This window comes from Cervus elaphus, chromosome 6 (genome assembly GCF_910594005.1).
Source record: "Cervus elaphus chromosome 6, mCerEla1.1, whole genome shotgun sequence".
In the NCBI taxonomy this organism is placed as follows: domain Eukaryota; kingdom Metazoa; phylum Chordata; class Mammalia; order Artiodactyla; family Cervidae; genus Cervus; species Cervus elaphus.
This window is the reverse complement of record NC_057820.1, coordinates 23,038,045-23,058,497: the sequence shown is the minus strand read 5'-3', so window position 1 is coordinate 23,058,497 and position 20,453 is coordinate 23,038,045. Positions and strand designations below refer to the sequence as shown.

Here is a 20,453-nt window from a genome sequence, read left to right as displayed (position 1 = left end):
TCACCTTAATTACATATACAATAAAAAGAGCTCCCTCAAAAAAAGATTTTTATGTGTGTGTGAGCACTTTTAATTTCCAATTAAATAAATACTTCTCATAAGTATAGGTTGACCAGTAATCTAGGATTTTTCCTAGGGGACTCAAATGAAACTTTGGAGGAAGTACTTCCCATTCTAGCTCAAGCAGTTAGGGTCAGATGTCTGTGCTCACAAACCAAAGTAAACAAACCAAACCATACCATGATAGCAGGAAGTCACTAAAAACAAAACAGATGGCAAAGAGACGCCCAGAAATCCAAAAACCAAATGGCAAGAACGCCCCAAACATGACTTTTGAGTCCCACTAAGCCTGTGACGTATGTCCAAAGCGGCATGTTACAAATGGGGACCCCCTTCTATAGGGAGACACCCCCAAGCTGGAACTGCATCAGTTCCTCAAATGGAAAACGTCAAGAGGTGCACACCAGGGGACTTATCTAAGTGCTAGTGAGTGTCTCCATATACCAGACACCCCATTTCGGATCCTCCAATATCCAGTGTTTCTGGGATTGAAAGTTCAGGCTGGCATGAAAGAGAGAAGAAAAGTGCCCTCAGCCTTGGCAGCTGAAAGGGTAACTTCTCTCCTGTTCTCCATCACAGTCCCAGAGTTCCACAGCTAAGTTGGAGGGCAGGTTGGTGTGATCCCAGCCACCGCCCTGTGAAAGGAGTCCCTGGTGTTCCCATAGCCAAAGGGCCCTGTGGGGCCGCCTGCCTGCCACCAAATGCCAGACACGTCCCCCAAATTGTTGCCAACCAAAATCTTGGTTTTTTCTGCCCACTGAAGTCAATTAAAAAAATATGGAGAAAGAGTTTAGAGGTAATAGAAAGGTGGCTTTATTTCTCAACCCGCAGAGAGGGCTGCCCCCCACCCCCAACCCCACCATGAGGAATCTAGGGGATGATAGCTCACAGTTAGGAGTCAGCCATGAGGAACAAAGGTCTTGTCAAAAACACTCACAGGCCGGCATCAGTAACCCAGCAATTGAGCCTGGTAGTTTGACGGCTCTGAGTCCTTCTTTCTGATACTTAACTACAAGGGGAAGGAAGTGTTGCAAGGGTAAGCAAAGGATAATACGTGCAAAATTTGGCTCCTGCATAGTTAGGGGGCAGAAAAGCAAGCTAAGTTGCAGATAGGCAGAGTTAGGAGCAATTAAAGTAAAAAAGAAGAAGAAGGGAAAAAAAACCCCAAAAACTAAGGATGTTCAGGCCTGCTCACTGTTCTCTTTTATCTTTTTTGGTCTCAGGAAAGGGAAAGAAAAACTCATTCCTCTTTTTCCTTTTCACTGCAACGTGGGGACTGTCTCATCTTTGAATCCACAAGGCCTGGAACAAAACATGCATTGCGAAAAATCTGAAGAAAAAAAAAAAAACTTAATGTGACAGAGAAGTGAAAATGGAAGACAAGGTTTCACTATGAGGATGAGCAGGGAGGGTGGGAAAGTTTAGAGATTGCCCCCACACTCCATCGGGGAAGTCTAAGACGCACGTGAGGGGAACTGCAGTCCAGGGGACCCGGGGCGCGGCTTCCCTTTTCCGGCCGCCGGTGGCGAGCAGGTGGAGCCGGGAGGAGGCGGAGGGGCGGGAGGAAGGGGTGCGGCCCCGGGGCCGGCCGCAGGGCGGGAGGGAGCGCGGAGCAGCGGCTCCCGGGGCGCACTCGCTCGCTGGCCGCTCTTCTGCACGCCGGCTCCCGGGGCGGATCCCTAGGTAAGTTCAGCCTCCCCACGCCTAGCCGCAGTCCTCTCCCGCTGCCCTCGCTGCCCTGTGGCCCGAATTCCCGGGTGAGCGTCCGCCGCTGCCCGGCGAGCGCAGCGCCGGGCTGGCACCCACGGCGCGGACCGACCCGGCTGCAGGGTGCAGGGTCCCAGGGGGCTGGGCCGGCGTGGAGTCCACGGCCCCGGTTTCAGAAAACCCAGGCAGCAAAAGTGCCTGCGCCGAGAGGGTCACCCGGTCCTGCTCAGGGCGGGGCGCACGCTGACCAGCTTTCCATCACAGCGAGCGGGGCGGGGATGCTGTTGGCCATCTTGGTCTCCCCAACTCTGAAGGTCTTGGGAACAGAAAAAGAACGGGGAGTTAGAATGGCCCTTCCGGTGCCTGGTGTCTCCGGAGTAGTTCTGAGCTCGGTTCTGAGGACTTGGAAACCCACCCATCCTTGTGAGCTAGTCTTCCTCTTCACGTAGGCAATTAATTTTATTAAACCTGACTTTTTTAGGAGTTGACAGTGTATTTAGATATTGGGCGTTAGGAGCCCCGGAAGTTTGCTTTTCCTTCCAAAGACTCACCTTTTTCTTTGATTACAATAGTCTGATTCACTGGACGTGAATCAGTTCCCTGGCATTTGAGTCAACAGGGGATCTGAGTCCTTGATTGCAACTGACCATATATAGGAAATTGTGGTTTCCCACCCCCCACCCGGGTCAAGAAGGTTCAGGGTCGCTGGAGGCCACTTTGGCTGCTGATAAGAAGGTTGTTATCTACATCTATGACTTTATTTCGGTTTTGTTAAGTAAGTTCATTTGGGAAGAAGGAGGGGGAGGGATAAATTAGGAGATTGGAATCACCCTATACACACTACTATATATTAAAAAAATAGATAACTGATAAGGACATGTATAGCACAGAGAACTCTACTTAGTACTGTGCAATGGCCTGTGTGGGAATAGGAAAAGAAAAGAGTGGATATATGTATAATTGACTCACTTTGCTTTATACATGAAACTAACACAATACAGTGAATCAACTATACTCAAATAAATAAAAATAAAAAAAGAAGACAGTTGTAATATGGCAGGCTTAATTCTTATCAAGGATTTGTGTTCTACGTAGACAGACTTTGCCCTTTGGAGTAGCTACTTTCACAACTTTTAAAAAATCAACTTCATGAAAATCTTAACTCATAAAAACATTGCACCACTTGCTCTCATGAAGGCAGAAAACTTCAGACTGATAAGAAAACGAATTGAAAGATGTGAAGAAAACCAGAGGGCTTCCCTGATAGTTCAGTTGGTAAAGAATCTGCCTGCAATGCAGGAGACCCCAGTTTGATTCCTGGGTCCCGAAGATCCCCTAGAGAAGGGATAGGCTATCCACTCCAGTATTCTTGGGCTTCCCTTGAGGCTCAGCTGGTAAAGAATCTGCCTGCAATGCAGGAGACCTAGGTTCGATCCCTGGATTGGGAAGATCCCCTGGAGAAGGGAAAGGCTACCCACTCCAGTATTCTGCCCTGGAGAATTCCGTGGACTGTATATTCCATGGGGTCGCATAGAGTCAGATAGGACTGAGTGACTTTCACTTTCATTTTCAAAGAAGACCAGAGCCAGAGCCTCATTCCCAGAGGCCTGTGGTTCTATAGAGACATTTGTTTAAATATAGGCACCAAGGAGGAAGTAAAGGAATTGATGTGAACACTCTAACCTCTTTCAGAAAACTGTATTTTTAAAGTTCTGTTGTTGGTTCTTTTAGACTCCACTGTGGAGTAATTCTTCACTTCTTAAACCTGTGATAAATGTTCATGATTTACAAATTATACTTCATCAACACATATTGGGGCTTCCCAGGTGGCTCAGCAGGTAAAGAATTTGCTTACAGTGCAGGAGATGTGGGTTCGATCCCTGGGTCAGGAAGATTCCTTGGAGGAGGGCATGGCAACCCACTCCAGTATTCTTGCCTGGAGAATCTCACGGACTATAGTCCATAGGGTCACGAAGATTCAGACACGACTGAAACCTCTGAGCACGTAAGCATGTATTGAGCATTAGCTCTGACAGTGTATTGACTGGGCACTTAGGTGAGTAAGAAACTTGGGGATAAACACATATCTTTGGAGTGTAACTGCCTAGGTTCAGTAGGGGGGGCCACTCACTCCTTGTGTGGCTGGAATGTAGCCTCCGTGGGTTTCGCAGCTGAACTCTGGCTGACGGAACCTGCCCATGTGGAACCCCTGCATTCCGGGATCGGACTATACCGTGCTCTTGTGTATAAGGGATTTAAGCACCCTCAGATTTTGTTAAATGCTGGATGAGGTTGGGGAGAGGGCCTGGGACCATGGATATGAAGGGACTCTGGGACCATGGATGTGGAGGGACCAACTGTACCTTTCTATGCCGCAGCTTCCTCATTTGCAACTTGGAGATAATATAAATGATACCTGGCTCCCCTGGATTATTGTGAGGCTTGTATTGAATCATTTTTTCATTCCACAGCATTTTTTAGTACTTTCTGTGCCCCAGTGAACAGACATGACTGAAATCTCTAGCCTTGACCATATTGTGTTTTTGTATTATCAGCAACATAGAAACTCAAAACATTTGCTCACATTATTAACACATATAATTTCATTTAATGCCAGCAGTAGCCCTAGTACTCTTGCCTGGAAAATCCCATGGACGGAGGAGCCTGGTGGGTTGCAGTCCATGGGGTCGCTGAGAGTCGGACATGACTGAGTGACTTCACTTTCATTTTTCACTTTCATGGATTGGAGAAGGAAATGGCAACCCACTCCAGTGTTCTTGCCTGGAGAATCCCAGGGACGGGGGAGCCTGGTGGGCTGCCATCTTTGGGGTCGCACAGAGTCGGACACGACTGAAGCGACTTAGCAGCAGCAGCAGCAGCAGCCATCCTCTCCCCCTTATTACAGATGAGGAAACTGAGGCTCAAAGAGATTGTGTCTAGCTTTAAGGGGCAAAACCAGAACTAATGATATTTTGAATCCACTGTATATTTAGAGGGATGTAGCGTTAGCTCTCATAACTAGAGAGTCAACTGCCCTTCCATCAGTGATTCTGAGAATATTGAGGCTAAATGTTTCCAGGGACTAATAGTGTCATTTCCTGTTGAACTTTACTGTGGGCTATCACTGAATATTTAGAATATTTTGTTCCTGGGAAGAGTGGGAGCAACTTTTATTTCTAAGTCAACCCTGGATATTTGCCAGTATGTTTGAACAGTGTCTACATATGACAGTGTGACTGGATTCCCAGTCAGGACTCTGTCAAAGAAATACCCCTTTATACCTACAGGCTCTACCAAGATATGGACCTTCCTCAAAAAGCCAGCATGTTTGTTTATAAAAGGCTATGTAGACTTGGAGCCTTGAAAGATGTAAATGGAGACTTCAGAAACACAAGGATTCAAACTGAAGCCAGTTAAAAATTGGAGAAGAAGGGACAAGTTTTTTTTTGTTCCCCGTGATGGTGGGAGGCTTCCCTGGTGGCTCAGACGGTAAAGAGTCTGCCTGCAGTGCAGGAGAACCCTGGGTTGGGAAAAGCCCCTGGAGGAGGAAATGGCAACCCACTCCAGTATTCTTGCCTGGAGAATCCCATGGACAGAGGAGCCTGGTGGGCTACAGTCCATGGGGTCGCAAAAGAGTTGGACATGTCTGAACAGAAACAGACACACACAGGTCTATCACAGTCCCTTGTAGCTGCTGCTAAGTCGCTTCAGTCATGTCTAACCCTCTGCGACCCCATAGACGGCAGCCCACCAGGCTCCGCCGTCCCTGGGATTCTCCAGGCAAGAACACTGGAGTGGGTTGCCGTTTCCCTTGTAGCTAGTTATCAGGAAACATTTGTTTAGTAAATGGAGTACTTGATATTAGAGACAAGTCTTCTTCCTGAGATGATTTCTCTTTGAATATTGGCTTCTGTTTTCTGAGTTTGAGTCTAAGGGTTAGACTGAGATTATTGTGCTCTGAATTCCAAGTTTATACCATTCAGTGCTTTATTTTTCTTTTAATAGGTTAGTGTGGTCTCATCTCAAGAGAAAGGTGGGATATCATGGCATCTATCTGGGTAAGTAAAAATCAAGCCTTTGTAACAGTAACTTATCTGAATCAAATCAAAATATAGAAGATCAAAGTGTTAAGAAAAAGTTTGAAATTTGATAAAAAGTTCCTGTGAAAAATTAACATGCCCTCAAAGCTAGAGGATGTCTAAAAATAAGAAAATATTAAAATGTATTGTAAAGGTACTTAGTTAAAATAATTTGTACTGACACCAAAATAGGGAGGTCAATAACAGAATAAATTAAGTGATTTGGGAATTTATTATAAGAAAAGACATTTTTTATCAGAGAGGAGAAGGCTTATGTTAACAAATGATGTTATGAAAATGTCTAGCTATTTGAAGAAAAGGGTAAATCTGTATTCCATCTCTCCTCTTTCATGAAACAATTTCATGGATAATTTCATGGATAAAATATTGAAATGAAAGAGACAAAATATGGGTAAATTTAAAAAATAATCTTGGAGTGGGAAAAGCAGTTACAACCATAATATAAACCAAAAGCCTAAAAGAAAAATATCGATCTATTTAACTACAAACAAATTTATAATTTATGACAGCAAGCAATACTATTAGTGGAGTCAGAAGGGAACCCACAGGGGAAAAGCATTTGCAACACATTTGACAAAAGATTCATTTCGTTAACATAAAAATAGCTTGAGTAAATCAATACGAAAAGAGAACTTGATGAAAAAGCTTTTGTGGGACATGAATAGGATATGAAAAGAATTACAAATAACATACAAAACAAATATACAAAAAGATGCTATACATCACTGAGAAATAAGGAAATGTAAATAACACAATGAGAAATCATTTCTATCTAAGTATTAGTAGACGTGAAAAAAAGGTACGAAGACCAGGGTTGCAGAGGATGTGGACTGAGAGGCTCTCTCATATTCTGCTTATGGAAGAGTGAACTTGGCGCTCTTTGGGGATCATATTTTGGCAATATCTATCAGTGTCTAAATGCACACCCCCTGTAACCCAGTAATTCCACTTCTAGGTATTTATCATACAGATAATACTTGCATAAGGTTGGAAAAATATAGGCTGATGGACATTCATTTGTACTAGTGAAAATACGCAGACAGCTTGAGTGGCCATCTGTGGGGTATGATATTATTTGGTTGTAACTTGTAGCCATTTTTATGTCATCACTTAAAAATGAGAAAAAGTGGGTCAGCTGTCTCTATACTGATATCAGAAAGTGTCCACATATATATTAATAAATAAAAAATCAAGTTACAGAATAGTATGGACAGAATGATTGTTTTAGAGGAAAAAAAAGGAAAAAATATATACATAAAGACTATTTTGAATGCATCACCTTCTGTGCTCTGATCTTTTTTAATGATAAAAATGCATCATATTTTACAAGTGGAGGGCAGAGAGGCTTCAAGGGTAACTGCAAGGGAGACGTGAGCAGGCCTTGGTACACTCAGTGTTGGTAGGAGATGTATCATCATGAGGCTTTGCTTGGTACCACACGATTCCCCATCGCTGGTCCGTACGCTGATCTTCTGCTTTCCAGATCTGAAATTCCTGTTGCTATTATGGCACTCTAGAGCTTCCTTGGTGGCTCAGACAGTAAAGAATCTGCCCACAATGCAGGAGAGCCTGGTTCGATCCCTGGGTGGGGAAGATCCCCTGGAGCAGGAAAGGGCAACCCAGTAACTTTGCCTGGAGGATGCTATGGACAGAGGAGCCTGGTGGGCCATGGGGTCTCAGAATCAGACACAACTGAGCTACTAACAACACTTCTTTATGGCTATCTAGTCGTGCTAATTACTTCAGTCATGTCCGACTCTGTGCAATCCTTTGGACAGTAGCCTGCCAGGCTCCTCAGTCCATGGGATTATCCAGGTTTCTGCCAAAACTCATACAGCCCTAAACTCAGTGTCATTTGATTATAATTTTCTAATATAAATCAGAAATAATCACTTGAACTCAAATCATGTCTTAATTTTAAATTTGCCCACTACTGTCATCAGTTGCGCGTGTGTGTGTGGTTAGTCACTCAGTCGGGTCCAACTCTTAGCGATACCAAGGACTGTAGGCCGCCAAGCAGGCTACAGTCATCAGTGGTATACTGATAAATATTTCACGCCCAGCTTTGAAGTCACCACTGGGCTCCTCTGTTCATGGGATTCTCCAGGCAAGAATAGTGGAGTAGGTTGCCATGCCCTCCTCCAGGAGATCTTCCCAACCTAGGGATCAAATCCACATCTCTTATGTCTACCTGCGTTGCCAGGTGGGTTCTTTCTAGTAGAGTCTGATGCAAAAAACATTTCATCTCTCCAAAAAATTAGTCTCCATCTAGCCCTTGTCCATTGGTTTATTGACATTAGTGGTTTAGTTGGTCTGGCCCTCCAGCTGACACACCTTCAAAGGCATGGCACGTTTTCTGAAGGTCTGGGAGAGACCCAGGTGAGTATGAGAGAGGGTGTATTCATTTCCTATTGCTTCCATAAGCAGTCACCACACATTTAGTAGCTTAAAACAACACCCCTTTACTACCACACAGTTATGTACATTAGAGCCGAAAATGGGTCTCATGGCACTAAGATCAAGGACTCTGCAGGGCTGCCTTCCTTTCTGGAGACTTTGGGAAGACTCCACCTTTGGGCTTATTTATATACATGTATGCTCAGTTGTGTCTGACTCTTTGTGACCCCATGGACTGTAGCCCACCAGGCTCCTCTGTCCGTGGAATGTTCCAGGCAAGGGAAGTGGAAACCCACTGGAGTGGGTTGCCATTTCCTCCTCCAGGATATCATCCCGACCTGGGGATCAAACCTGAGTCTCTTGCATCTCATGCACTGGCAGGCAAATTCTTTACCACTGCTCCACCTGGGTTGTTGGCAAAATTCAGTTCCTTGCGGTTATGAGACTGAATTCCTTGCTGGCTGTCAGCAGGAGCTGTCCTTATCTCCTGGAGGCCACTGCGAGTCCTTGGGCGTGACCTTCTACATCTTAGAGCAGCTACAGTGCGTGGAATCCGTTCGTGCTTGCATTCTCTCTAGCTTACCCTTCTGGGGCCACACCCGGATAATCCAGGATAATTTCTCCATTTTGATTTTTTTTTTTTTAATTTGTACTTTTTGGCTGTGTGAGTGGCATGTGAGATCTTAGTTCCCTGACCAGAGATGGAACCCCTCTCCCCAGCAGGGGAAGCTCGGAGTCCGAACTACTGGACCACCAGGAAAGTCCCTAATTTCTCTGTTTTAAGGTCTGGAACCTTAATTACATTTGCAAACTTCCTTTAGTCGTGTAACATTACATTTGCAGGGTCCAGGGATTACTGTGTGGACATTCTATTTGGGAGCCGTGGTTCTGCCTACCACAAGGGAATGGGAGGGTTGGGCATCATGTGACAGGAAAGAAGGGAAGGGAACAAAAAAGGGAAACTGTGCTGTGGGTGGGGGAACTGAGGGGTTCAAGTGAAGAAAGAGGTTCTAGCCTGAGAGGGGCTCCCACTGCCTCGCTTTCTCTTTCCTATTTTCCTCCTCTCTCACAAAACTAGCATTTATGAATGAGATGTATGAGAGCAAATATTTAAAAACAACTCAGGGCTACTATGGAAAACAGTCTGATGGTTCCTCAAAAAATTAAAAATAGAACTACCAGGACTTCGCTGGTGTCCAGTGGTTGGGGCTCCCCACTCCCCTGGTGATTCAGACAGTAAAGAATCTGCCTGCAATGCAGGAGACCCAGGTTCGATTCCTGGATTGGGAAGATCCCTTGGAGAAGGGAATGGCAACCCACTCCAGTGTTCTTGCCTGGAGAATTCCATGGAGAGAGGATCCTGGTGGGCTACAGTCCATGGGGTCACAGAGAATTGGACACAGTTGAGCGACTAATGCTTTCACTTTCACTGCCAGGGCGGGTCTGGGTTTGATCCCCAGTCAGGGAACTAGGATCCTGAATCTCACAAGGTGCCGCCAATAAATAAATAATAATAAATTAAAAAAAAATAGAACTACCAGATGATCCAGCAATCCCATTTCTGGGTAAATATCCAAAGAATTGGAAGCAGGATCTTCAATAGATATTTATACACTTAAGGTTCATAGGAACATTATTCACAATAACTAAAAGCTGGAAGCAATCCCAGTGTTCATCGATGGATGAATGGATAAACAAAGTGTGGCATATGCATATAGTGGAATATTATTCAGCTTCTAAAAGGAGGAAAATTTTGATATATGCTACAACATAGATGAACCCTTGGGACATTATGCTAAGAGAAGTAAGCCAGTAATAAGAAGGCAAAATACTGTATGATTGATTCCATTTGTAATGAGATATCTGAAGTAGTCAAATTAACTCATGAAAGCAGAAAATAGAATTGTGGTTGCCAAGGTCTGGGGAGAGGGAGAACAGAAGATTTGTTGCCTGATGGAGATTAAGTTTTAGTTCCATACAATGAAGAAGTTAAATTCTGTAGATCTGTTTCACAGACAGTAATGCGGATATTCTCACCACTACTGAACTGTACACTTAAAAATGTTTAATGTGGTAAATTTTATGTTATGCTTTTTTAAAACCACAATTTTGAAAAAGCTGTCAGATTTCTGTAAATACCCTTATCACTAAGTTTTTTCTGTTCTCTTTTCCCTCTTACACACAAAAGCACATATACACCCAAACACAAATGAGCAATGAGCCTGTGTTTTTCTACAAAACTGTTGATTGTTTGTGGTTACCAGAATGTGGTTAATTTATTGAAGTGATAAGATCAAGAGGGCAGATTTCGGTTGCCATTTCAGTACATTATCATTGAAGATGAAAGATTAGCTGGTTTCTTAAGACTGTATATTCTATCTAGGAGTGTTGCAACCCTCCCATTGCTTCAGATGTTGCTTTACTGTGTCCTTTGTTTAGAATTCTTGAATATGGTAACCCCACTTTTCAAAAGTTTACATTGCATCACTTTGCTTTTATGAAAGACCCACGCTAGTACAGGCACACATTGGCCATATTGCAGGTTGGTTCCAGACCAACCTGGAACTGCAATAAAGCAGTAAAGCAAATATCATAAGAAAGCAAGTCACATGAATTTTTTGGTTTCCCAGTGCATATTAGATTTTGGAAACCATGAAACTCCTAGTAGAAAACATTGATAGAATACTCTGTGATATAAATCTGTAGCAATATTTTCTGTGTCTGTCTCCTAAAGCAAAGGAAATAAAAACAGAAATAAACAAATGGGACCTAATTAGATTTAGGCCTTTACACAGCAAAGGAAACCATTGATGACATGAAAAGGCAACCTACTGAAATGGGAGAAAATATTTGCTAATGAGATGACCAATAAGGAGTTAGTTTTCAAAATACATCAACAGATGTAACTCGACATCAATAAAGCAAACAGCCCAATTAAAAAGCATGCGTATGTGCATGTGTATGCTCTGTCATGACCAACTCTTTGCGACGCCATGGACTATAGCTCGCCAGGCTCCTCTGTCCATGAGCCAAATAGACATCTTTTTAAAGAAGACATGGAGATAGCCAGGAGGCACATGAAAAGATGCTCAACATCATTAGTCGTGAGAGAAATGCATATTAAAACTACAACGAGATATCATCTCATTCCTGTCAGAATGGTTGTCATCAAACAGAATACAAATAACAAATATCGGTGAGGATGTGGACAAAAGGGAACCCTTGTACACTGTTGGTAGGAATGTAAATTGATGCAACCCATGTGGAAAACAGTAGGTAGGTGTCTCATAAAACTAAAAATAGAACTACCATATGACCCAGCAATTCTACTCCTGAGTATATATCTGAAGAAAACAAAAACACTAATTTGAAAATATACATGTATCCCAATGTTCATAGAAGCATTGTTTATAACTTCCAAGATACAGAAACAATCTAAGCCATCAACAGAAGAATGGATAAGGAAGATGTGGTGTAGATAGACAGATAGACAGACAAGGAAATACTGCTAAGCCATAAAAAAAGAAGGAAATGATGCCATTTGCGGCAACATGGATGGTATGTTAGAGGGCACAGCACACCCTCCATTGGAGGGCATTGTGCTGAGTGAAATAAGTCACACAGAGGAAGACGTAAGGTTTATATGTGGAATCTAAAAAACAAAACAAACTAGCGAATATAAAAAAAGAGAGAAGCAGACTCATAGAGAACAAACTAGTGCTTACCAGTGATGGGAGTGGAGACAATATAAGGGTGGGGGAGTAAGAGGTACAAACTATTAGGTATAAAATAAGCTACAAGGCCTGGAGAAGGGAAAGGCCACCCACTGCGGTATTCTGGCCTGGAGAATTCCATGGACTGTATAGTTCATGGGGACACAAAGAATCGACACGACTGAGCGACTTTCACTTCACTTCACAAGCTAGTAGGTATAAAATAAGCTCTAAGGATGTACTGTACCACGTGGAGAATATAGCCAGAAAAAACAAAACCTACACTATATTGTAGCCTATTGTATACAATAGCCTTGTCTAAAGAAGGAATGTATATACTTTAATTTGAAAATGCTTTATTGCTAAAAATATGCTAATCATCATTGACTCCTTCAGAGAGTCGTAATGTTTTTGCAAAAATAACACCAATGATCACCGAGCACAGATCACCATAACAAATATAGCAGTGATGAAAAAGCTTAAAATATTGCTAAAATTACCAAAATGTGATGCAGAGACACTGAGTGAGCAAATGAGGCTGGAAAAAGTGGTGCCAATGTACTTGTTTGATGCAGGATTGTCACAAACCTTTAATTTGTAAAAAAAAAAAAAAAAAAAAAAACCACTATCTGTGAAACACAATGAATTGCAATAAAGATGTGGTATGATTGTACCTGTTTTTGTGACTGAAGGAAATCCGAGGAGGATTTTTGCTTTTATGCTGTCACTACGTTAATGTGTTGTTTGTTGTTCAGTCACTAAGTCCTGTCCAACTCTTTGTGAACCCGTGGACTGCAGTATCCAGGCTCCTCTGTTCTCCACTATCTCCCAGAGTTTGCTCAGATTCACGTCCATTGAGTCAGTGATGCTATCTAACCTTCTCATCCTTCTCTTTTTGCCTTCAATCATTCCCAGCATCAAGGTCTTTCCCAGTGAGTCAGCTCTTCGCATTGGGTGCAAAGTATTGGAGCTTCAGCTTCAGCGTTAGTCATTCCAATGAATATTGAGGACTGATTTCTTTTAGAATTGACTGATTTGATCTCCTTGCAGTCCAAGGGACTCTTCAAGAGTCTTCTCCAGCCCCACAATTGGAAAGTATCAATTCTTTGGTGCTCAGCCTTCTTTATGGTCCAGCTCTTACATCTGTACATAACTACTGGCTAAACCATAGCTTTGTAAAGATCTTAGTCAGCAAAATAATGTCTCGCTTTTTAATATGCTATGTAGGTTTGTCATAGCTTTCTTTCCAAGGAGAAAAGCCTTTTTAATTTCATGGCTGCATATTTAATGTAGGTTTTTCTTAAAACAGAAGTGGTTTAAAGTGAACTTTCAAAAATCTGGGGAGACCCTTGGCTTTACACCATTTTGGCTTATGGAAGGTTTCATTAGGATGCTCTACATTCAGTTAACAAGGGAAACTTATGTACCTCTGTTCAGGCTTGGCTTCTGCTACTTCACCCCGGATGAGAGGACCTGGTATCATATCGGTTTGTACTCTTTGAATTCAAGATCTCTTGTCCTATGTTGCCTTTACATTTATAGCAAGCACTCAGGCAATCCACAAATTAGAATGTCTTGGAGCATTTTTATTAAGATGCCATAGCAGTGTTTTTCCTATATATGTGCCTCTATAGGGCTGGGTTTCTCCTGAGAATACTCTGAGCTCTTGGCTCCTTGGTCAGTTTCTAACTTTCTTTTACAGAACATTGATGAATGCAGGTCACTTTGTTTGAACTCTCAAATTAGTGTTTTTATTATGCTACTAAAATTTTTCTACATTAGCTCATAATGACTATAATCATCATGAGCTCTTGTTACATCTGAACTTGCTATACACTCTCCCTTCCCCATTCCAAACTCTAGTTTGCAAAATAAGGAAGAAGAACATAGGGCAGCTCTGAAACCAAGGTACAGAAGAAATTTCATAAAAATGTAACTTCCGTTAAATATGAAGAAGTTCATCCAAAGGGTGTATGCATGTGTGCTAAGTCACTTCAGTCATATCCGACTCTGTGAGACCCTACGGACTGTAGCCTGCCAGGCTCTTCTGTCCATGGGATTCTCCACACTAAAATAGGTGTGATCAGAGAGCATCTATTTGGGGAAAATCCACTGGTTTCAGATGGCTCAGAGATAATCATTCCGATTGGCAGGAGGATGCTATCAATTTGTAATAAATCAGGTCCAGGAAACAGGCAGAATCTTCTTCACTAGAACAGCTGCAGGGATATCAATTATCTAGGAATATGTTTTTAGAAAAAAATTACTGTACCAAAATGATAATGATTACATCTACTGAGTACTCACTACATGCCAAGTTCAGGCTTCACATGAACTGATCTAATGCTTTCAAAGCTTAGAGGATATAGGTACTGTTATACTCTTTTTACAGATGAGGAAACAGACATAGCAAGAGATGGCATAATCTGCTCAAGGTCATATTCAAGAGTTTGCCTTTTAACCACTTAGTCATGAAAATGAGACCTGGGGTCATGGCTGGACAGTCTTCAGCAGAGCCCATTGTACTAGGTACTTACGGCTTTCATTGTGTAACTACCGTTTGGATGAGCCAGGTGGCGCTAGTGGTAAAGAACCCACCTGCCTATGCAGGAGACCGAAGAGATGCAGGTTCGATCCCTGGGTCGGGAAGATCCCCTGCAGGAGGGCACGGCAACCCACTTCAGTATTCTTGCCTGGAGAATCCCATGGACAGAGGAGCCTGGCGAGCTACAGTCCGTGAGATCACAAAGAGTCAGACATGGCTAAGCAGACACGCCACAGGTTTAAGAGCTGTGTTCTGACTTCAGAGGGAGCTGCAAGTCTCAGAACCACCTGCGGTTCTGACCCAGCGGCTACACATTAGAGGGTGTCCCTGACCCTGTTCAGTAATTCTCTAGAACACCTCACAGAATTCACTGAAAGTGTCGTATTTTGGACTGCAGTTTTTTTAATAATACATACACATAGAGCAAAGTCTGGGAGGGCCCTGGATGCAGAGCTTCCTCACCTCTCCCCATGGAGTCCGGGCGCCTCACCTTCCCCGCACATCGGTGGGTTCACCAGCCGGGAAGCGCCTCTGAGCCTTGACGTGCAGAGCTTCCACTGGACTTTGATCGCATAGCCACGACCGATTAAATCAGTGGCCACAACTGAACTTCGTCTCCAGTCCCCTTCTCCCCCCAAAGTGCCAGCCTTCTAATCACATGACCAGGCTGATGTTTCAGTATCTTGGGGCCTGCCTTGAGTCACCTCAGTAGCACAACAAAGACACTCTCATCACTCAGAAAATCCCAATGGAGTTTTCAATGTTTATTAATTAATTTATGTTTTGGCTGCGCTGGGCCTTCGTTGCTGCATGCGACTTTCTCTGGTTGTGGTGAGCATGGGCTACTCTTTGTTGCAGTCACTGCAGGCTTCTCACTGCAGTGGCTTCTCTTGTTGCAGAGCACAGGCTCTAGGGCACACAGGTTTCCGTAGTTGTAGCACATGAGTTTGGTTGCCCCTTGGCATGTGGAATCTTCCCGGAACTGGGATCAAACCCAGGTTTCCTGCATTGGCAGGGTAGATTCCCAACCTCGACTACCAGGAAAGTCCCTCAATGGTTTTTGAAGCTCTGTGGCTGGAATCCAGGCCAAACATCAGTTATATCTTTATCAAAACATATATATACACATCAAGGATGAGTAAAGTGTCTAAAGCATCATATTCCTGTAAACATATTCCTGCCATTTTTATGGAAATGGTTATCTTAAGCTTATCAGAAGCTCTGATTGGGAGTCATATCTTTAATCACAGATAAGACTGGAAGAAGTGAGTTAATGATTTATAATAGCCCCAGATTGGCAGGCAGAGTCACTCAAAACATGGGGTCCATGGAGAAGAAATTCAAAAAGGAATGCTTGATGGTGCAAAGGTTGGGGAAGGTTTATCTAAAGTGGAAACTTGCTGGTAGGAGAAGCTAACCCACCCTATGTATCCATAGTGAGTTAGAGAGCACAACTTCCCTTCCCACCCCACCCTTCCTGTCTTTCCTGGGAATAAGATTGTTGCAGTTTGACATAGGAAGATACAACGTTCCCAGTGTGTAACTCATAGGAAGGACAGTAATGGTAGAGCTCCCAGGAAAGGTACAGGGTTCTAGTGTGGAGGGAATTTGGGGAAGGCAATGCCTCAAATTCTACCCCATGGATAACATCAGCCCTGGGCATTTGGACATTTTTGGTCCTGGGTACAAAGGATTCATGGGCTTCCCCAATGGCTCCATGGTAAAGAATCTGCCTGCCATGCAGAGGACACAGGAGACACCAGTTCAATCCCTGGATCAGGAAGATCCCCTGGAGGAGGAAATGGCAACCTGCTCCAGTATTCTTGTCAGGAAAATCCCATGGACAGAGGAGCCTGGCAGGCTATAGTCCATGTGGTCCCAAAGAGTCAGACACGACTGAGCACACAGGCACACACTCACAAAGGATTCGTGAGAGCCCCATCCACTTTCATATTTCTTGCTTTGGTGGGGACTTCCAACTAGACCTTTCCTTCCCGTGTGTTTGCTCTTCCTGACCCTGCAAATTGAAACCTGGTGGAAGGGGAACACCTGTGTTACGTACACGTGTATGTGCAGAATTTCTTCTCTGGTGTCCCTATTGTTTACTTCATCTCAGGGCTGGATGATCTAGCTTTCTAACTGTTTTTATGGAAATGGACTTCTCATATCTCAAGCAGTACAGTCATCCTGCCTGACTAGGTACTTTCAACATGACTGTGACTTTCTGTCTGATGTATGTATCAAACCATGTTTCCCGAAACGTCTTTAGGTAAATATTGACACTCAGGCAGTTACACAGATGGTCTTCTGCAGGTAGTTAATGAAAAACAGGTTAGACATGGATTTCAAATCAAAACATTTAGAGCTTTGTTTTAGGACAAAGCCTGCAAAGAAATACTGTATTATCTGAGTGAGAAGGGAGAGGCTTCTTGGGAATAAATGGAATGAACTTTAAAGGGCTCTTCTTTGCCACTCCCTGACCCAAGCTCAACCACCAAGGAGGGAGGGTCCCTCTTTTATATTTTATCATGATAAAAAGTGTAATTTGCCAGTCTAACATGTAGCCATTGAAGAAGCCATTAAATCAGAGGTAAAGAGGCAATGAACAAGTTTTATATTGAGAGCAAGGAATGTGAAGGGGGGAAGGGGAGATGTGATTCTCTTGAATGTGTTTTTTGGCAGATGCAAAGCAGTTAGAAAGCATAAGTATTAAACAATAAGATTAATAATAGACGTCTCACATGAATGAAGAAAATAAGTCAAAATGGCAGAAAATTCTCAAGTTTGCCCCTTCCTCCATTCTCAGATCTTTGCTCCCTTCATTTTCAACTATTTGTGTTTGATTAAATGCCTCACCTAGATCCTGGAGTCATGTTTAAATAAGAGCAGTCACAGCCCCATGTGAACAGGATTTGCAAAAGGTGAAGAGTGCATTTGTCAGATTTTTGAGATATGGCGTGGAGCTCTGAAAACTCTGGTAGAAAGCATTTTGTACTCAAAGGGCATGACAACTCACTCCAGTATTCTTGCCTGGAGAATTCCCTGGACAGAAGAGCCTGGTGGGCTTCAAGTCCACGGGATCTCAAAGAGTCTGACACTACTGAGACACTAACACTTTCACTTTCATTTACTCATGCAACAGATATTTACTAAGCATCTACTGTGTGCCAGATATGCTTCTAACCTCTGCAGATACAGCAGGGAACGAGAAATAAAAAAACCATGGAGCTTGCATGCCTTTGACTTTTTTTAAATGATTTTTTGTTTTATTAATCAGCCAGCGTTTTTAAGCCTTTTGTGTCCCCTGTGTCTTATTTATTTATTTATTTTTGGCTGGGCTGGATCTTCATTGCTAAGCACGGGCTTTCTCTAGCTGTGGCGAGTGGGGGCTACTCTCTAATTGCGGTGCATGGGCTTCTCACTGTGGTGGCTTCTCCTGCGGTGAAGACGGATGGCAGGGGGCCTGGGCTCAGTACTTAAGGCACACAGGCGTCGTTGCTCCGGGGCATGTGGGATCTTCCCAGACCAAGGGTCAAACTTGTGTCTCCTGCATTAGCAGGTGAATTCTTTACCACTGGACCATAAGAGAAGTCTGCCTCTGATTTTATTATGGAAGACAGCTAGTAAATAAAAAATAAATGTATAGTGTATAAGGTCAGTTTTAACTCTCTGGAGAAGAGCAGAGGTGGAGAAGGAGAGTGATGGGGTACATTATTTTCTGCTCAGGTATGTGAGCAGAAGGCAACATGGAGTGAGAGAGTGAACTGGGAGGATATTTGGGGGAAGAGCATCCAGGCAGAGGGAATAGCAGGTGTAAAGCTCTGGGGTGGAAGAGCAATAAGAAAATGCCCATGAAGTGACAAGGAGATTTGGGGGAGCATAGATGTTCTCTTTTTTATTAATTCAGGGGCCTTCATGGGCCATGAAGACTCCCAGTAGCCCCCACATGAACTGTTGGAGTTGCCATTGTCTATGTTTACTTTATCCCCAGTGGCTCAGCGGTAAAGAATTTGCCTGCAATGCAGTAGGAGCAGGCAGGAGATGAAAGTTTGATCCCTTGGGTCAGGAAGATGCTCTGGAGAAGAAAATGGCAACCCACTCCAGTATTGCCTGGAAAATCCCAATCCATGGGGTTGCAAAAGAGTTAGACACAACTGAGCAACTAAACAACAACAAAGGTTTAGTTTGCATTAGGAAACATTAAAACGTCTGTTGCAACTTGTTGTTGGCAATGTCACTTTCCAAACATACTCGTACAAAACTCATAAAATAATGCACTTTAACATCATATCGTGTGGGCATTAATGACCTTAGCCATCAGTGTAAGAAATCTTCCCAGAATGTTACGAGCAGTAAACATCTCTGATCTTAGTCCCAGAGATTCCCATTCCCATAGAAGTGAAGTGGGAGGTGAGTGGGTGTCACCACTATACTCCCCCAGTTCTGCCAAGCCAGGACTTACTTACTTCTGCAGCCAAGGACTTACTTAAAAGATGTATTTGGTGCCAGATTTCTCATTGCAGTGAGTCAAGTTCCCTGTATATTTCACAGTCACAGTGACAGTCCCTTAGGTGGAGGCATCTCCCCTGTAAGATGGTTAGATATGCACAGAGCTGAGGATGTGACCAGAAGAGTCTTCAACTCTTTGTGATCCTTGACCAAGAAGAAAATTTGGTTGTGAAGTCTTAGCTAAGTTAAGCTCCTGATTTTGATGGTGGTCCAAAAAGTTAATCCTCAGACACTGGGGATAGAAGACTCAAAAGAAGATGATTACAACTTATGTGTAAGCTGTCACAAACAAATGATGAAAATGATGCTGAGAAAGAAGTTTGTGTTGATGCAGTCTTTTCAGGGGTACAACGGTTCAAGTTCAATCCAGACAGCTGGGTTTGCTGCCTTTGACAGAGAAATGCCTAGTGCCTGGAGAGACAGGAAGGAAGATACAGTAGAATCACTGGAAACATCCCAGATGCACCAGGCATGAAAGACCTGGAATGGATTATGGTGCCTAAAAAGGTCACTTACGTAGTCCTGACATCTTCCAAATCTCCCAGGATATGGTGATCACTTTGATTTCTGGGGTATCAATATTTGAAGGAAGCAACTTCATCAGGCCGCCAATTGTCTAGGGTAGACCTCGGAGAAAGCCCACACATTGGGATGTCACTGTTTTGCTTCTGTTGGGAAGGAAATGGCAGCCCACTCCAGTACTCTTGCCTGGAGGAGCCTGGTAGGCTACAGTCCATGGGGTCGCAAAGAGTTGGACACGACTGAGTGACTTCACTTCACTTCACTTCACTAACAGATAGATGGGGAAACCATGGAAACAGTGACAGACTTTATTTTCTTGGGTTCCAAAATCACTGCAGATGGTGACTGCAGCCACGAAATTAAAAGATGCTTGCTTCTTGGAAGAAAAGCTACGACAAACCTAGACAGCATATTAAAAAGCAGAGACATTACTTTGCCAACAAAGGTCCATATAGTCAAAGCTGTGGTTTTTCTAGTAGTCATGTATGGATGTGAGAGTTGGACCATACTGAAGGCTGAACTCCAAAGAATTGATGCTTTCGAACTGTGGTGTTGGAGAAGACTCTTGAGAGTCCCTTGGACTACAAAGAGATCAGACCAGTCAATCCTAAAGGAAATCAATCCTGAATATTCATTAGAAGGACTGATGCTGAAGCTGAAGCTCCAATCCTTTGGCCACCTGATGCAAAGAGCCGACTCATTAGAAAGGCCCTGATGCTGGGAAAGATTGAAGATAGGAGGAGAAGGGGGCGGCAGAGGATGGATGGTTGGATGGCATCACTGACTCAGTGGACATGAGTTTGAGCAAGCTCCAGAAGATGATGGAGGACTGGGAAGCCTGGTGTGCTGCAATCCACAGGGTCACGAAGATTCAGACATGACTGAGCGACTAACACAAAT

General features: G+C 43.5%; 1 protein-coding gene across 1 annotated transcript in view; it reads left to right on the top strand.

Annotated features, from left to right (window-relative positions):
• Positions 1-1,624: 1,624 nt before the first annotated feature.
• Positions 1,625-20,453, top strand: part of ANXA3 (annexin A3) — a 69,331-nt gene continuing 50,502 nt past the window's right edge. The window contains exons 1-2 of the mRNA XM_043906391.1: positions 1,625-1,743; positions 5,773-5,825. Of these exons, the coding sequence (XP_043762326.1) occupies positions 5,811-5,825 (15 nt within the window). The 5' untranslated portion in view covers positions 1,625-1,743; positions 5,773-5,810. The remainder of the gene's footprint in view (positions 1,744-5,772; positions 5,826-20,453) is intronic.